The 2905-nt window shown below is 47.0% G+C and overlaps 1 protein-coding gene across 1 annotated transcript in view; it reads right to left on the bottom strand.

Moving 5' to 3' along the window:
• Positions 1–2905, bottom strand: part of FBXW8 (F-box and WD repeat domain containing 8) — a 56261-nt gene that overhangs the window by 4343 nt on the left and 49013 nt on the right. Inside the window, exon 9 of the mRNA XM_015824916.1 lies at positions 1574–1747. Coding sequence (XP_015680402.1) covers positions 1574–1747 — 174 coding nt within the window. The remainder of the gene's footprint in view (positions 1–1573; positions 1748–2905) is intronic.

The raw sequence follows: 2905 nt of genomic DNA, 5'->3' as shown, positions 1-2905 counted from the left end.
CCCAGAATGCCTCAGCCAGACACGCTGGCTGAGGAATTCTGGGAGTTGAAGTCCACGAGTCATAAAAGGGCCACCTTTGAAGACCCCTGGCTTAAGCTAATGGCTGGCATTTTATTTTATTTTTAAATCAGAGATTCTGTTAAATTCTGCCTAGCTTGAGCTGCCTAGCAACAAACTGTTTTTTGTTTTTATTTTTTTTAAAAAAGCCTGCTACCTGTAGTTCCTGAAATCAGAAACAGCTGATTGGCGGCTGGCAGCCGTGAAAAAATCTCCTGGTCCAGGCAGCCATTGGAGGAAACAGTAAGTCAGATCTTTCTTCATTTAACGACTCATTTCATTCAGTTAGTGAGTTTGATTTTAAAATGTTGTAATATTGAGTCTGATTCATTTGGCGAGATTTTTGAGTTAGGAGCCTAATGGGCAGGCTCTATTCGGCTCATACCTCGGGGATTTACCTGTACTTCCCACCTTTTCATTGCATTATTTTCCCCATGCCCTTATTAAAGACAAGAAAGCCTTATAAGTCAGTTTTATTAGCTATATATATATATATATATATATATATATATATATATATATATATATATATATATAGAGAGAGAGAGAGAGAGAGAGAGAGAGAGAGAGAGAGAGAGAGAGACTAAAAGCAGAAAAAGAGCATTGGGCGCCCTCTAGTGAAGCTTTTCTGAAATGCAGCCGGAGCAGGGAAGGGAATAAGGGCAGAAAAACAGTTGTGTGTGACTCAAGAATCCTACAGATATGCAGGTAAGACTGGTAAGTCCTCAACGTACGGCCACAATTGGGAATGGAACTTTTGTCATTAAGGGATGTGTTGTTAACTGAGCCGCACCCAGTTTTCATGACTTTTTGCCGTGGTGGTTCAGCCAATCCAGTTTCCTCCACGCCGGAAGCTCTCTGGAAAGGCCATGGATGGGCCACCAGGTGACTCCAGGATGCTATGGCCGTCGTAAACACCTGCCAAGGGTCCCCATCATGTGGCCATGGGGATGCTGATGGTCATAAGTCACTTCTTTTCGACAGGTGGCTAAACGAATGTCGTAAGTTGAGGACCATCTGTACGGCAAACCGGGCAGCTGCGATTCTAGACTTGAAGCCTGGGCAGCTGTCCATCCTAGGATCGACTGAAGCGGTTCAGGTTTTCACTTTCTCTCTACCCAGGCGGTCCTCGACTTAACGACGGTTCATTTAGCGACCGTTTGGAATTACAACAGCACTGGAAAAAGTGATTTAGGACTGCCTTTCAACCTTTGGGACCGTTGCAGCCTCCCCGGGGTCACGCAATCAAAATCCGGCCGCTTGGCAAGTGACTCGTATTTATGACGGCTGCAGCGTCCCAGGGTCATGTGACCGTGTGTGACCTTCTGACGAGCAGTCAATGGGGAAGCCAGGTTCACTTAACAACCGGCTTAGTAACTTATCAACAGAGATTGTCGTAAGTTGAGGACCACCTGTATAATCTATCTATCTCCTGGCTTCGCCTGCAATAAGAATCCGATACACAGCGGGTTAAAAGTTCAAGGAACTGGGAGCCAGGAAGCAGGTAAGGTCTCACCTGGCGTGCACCTCCCACAGCTTGGTGCTCATTCGCTGGTCCCACACGCAGACCAGCCCTTCCTCTCCTCCGCTGACCACCTTCCAGTCGTCCATCTGCACCGCCGAGACCCCCAACTGGTGTCCGTAAAGCGAGGAGACAGGATCGCTTCTGCGGAGGTCGTACACCATCACCCTGCAAAGCAAAACCAGGAGTTGTAAACATTTTAAGGGGTAATAATAATAATAATAAAGTTGGGAGGGACCTTGGAGGTCATCTAGTCCAACCCCCTGCTCAGGCAGGAAACCCTATACCATTTCGGACAAATGGTGGCTGGCAAGATTATACGTGGACCTTCCCAGGGGCTTCTGACAAGCCAAGTCAAAGAGGGAAGTCAGGTTCAGAATAGAATACAGAATGGCAGAGTTGGGAGGGAACTTGGAGGTCATCTAGTCCAACCCCCTGCTCAAGCAGGAGACCCTCTACCATTCCAGACCAATGGCTGTCTGGTCCCTTCTTCAAAGCCTCCAGTGATGGAGCACCCACAACCTTTGGAGGCAAGTCGTTCCACTGGTTAATTGTTCTCACGGTGAGGAAATTTCTCTTTAGTTCTAGGTTGCTTCTCTCCTGGATAAGCTTCCAGCTGTTACACCTTGCCCTGCTTAACGACTGCCTAATTCCCTGAACAAGTGCAGTGATTCGCTTAACAACCAAGGCAGAAAAAAGGTCGTAAAATCAGGCTCAACTCACTTAAGAACCACCTTGCTCCCGATGGTGGTCATTAAGTCGGGGACTTGCCTGTACTTAATTCTTTCCGCCCTGTGCACTCTAAAACGTTTTGGAATCTTTGGTGCAAGAAATGTTGGCTTGAAAGGAGAGGCCAAACCAACTAGAGAGACTGCAGTGTTCAATCAAGATGCCCCAGTCAAATGAAAGGAACAGACTAACAATCTTTGTGATCTAGTATTCTCCTTCTTCCTAGCCAGCAAGAGATTTCTGGCAATTGATGCTCTCTTGGAGTCATCGCACAGCAATAAAGGTAAACTAGATCTGAACATGGCAGTTCCACTTGGCACTCGCAAGGAGGAATCGGCAACGGCCCACATCCATCTGGGAATATGTCTAATTCCCTTCTAAAGCCAGCAGCCGTCGCCGCCTCTTAACCGCCTACATTAAAATGGGAAACCAGATGATCAGAAACTAACCCAATCTGACACAACGGTTGAACCTCTTGGGCTTGCCAGCCGAGGATCTTGGTGCTTATGAAGAGCCAATCAACGGCTTCTGCTGGGATTATCGTCTCGGCTTTATCAAAATGAGAAATCAATGTATGATTTCATGCAATCCATCGGG

The sequence above is a fragment of the Protobothrops mucrosquamatus genome, unplaced genomic scaffold (assembly GCF_001527695.2).
Source record: "Protobothrops mucrosquamatus isolate PMUCROS unplaced genomic scaffold, P.Mucros_1.0 scaffold2413, whole genome shotgun sequence".
In the NCBI taxonomy this organism is placed as follows: Eukaryota; Metazoa; Chordata; class Lepidosauria; order Squamata; family Viperidae; genus Protobothrops; species Protobothrops mucrosquamatus.
Note: the sequence above shows the minus strand (reverse complement) of the source record. Positions and strands in the feature narration are given on the sequence as shown.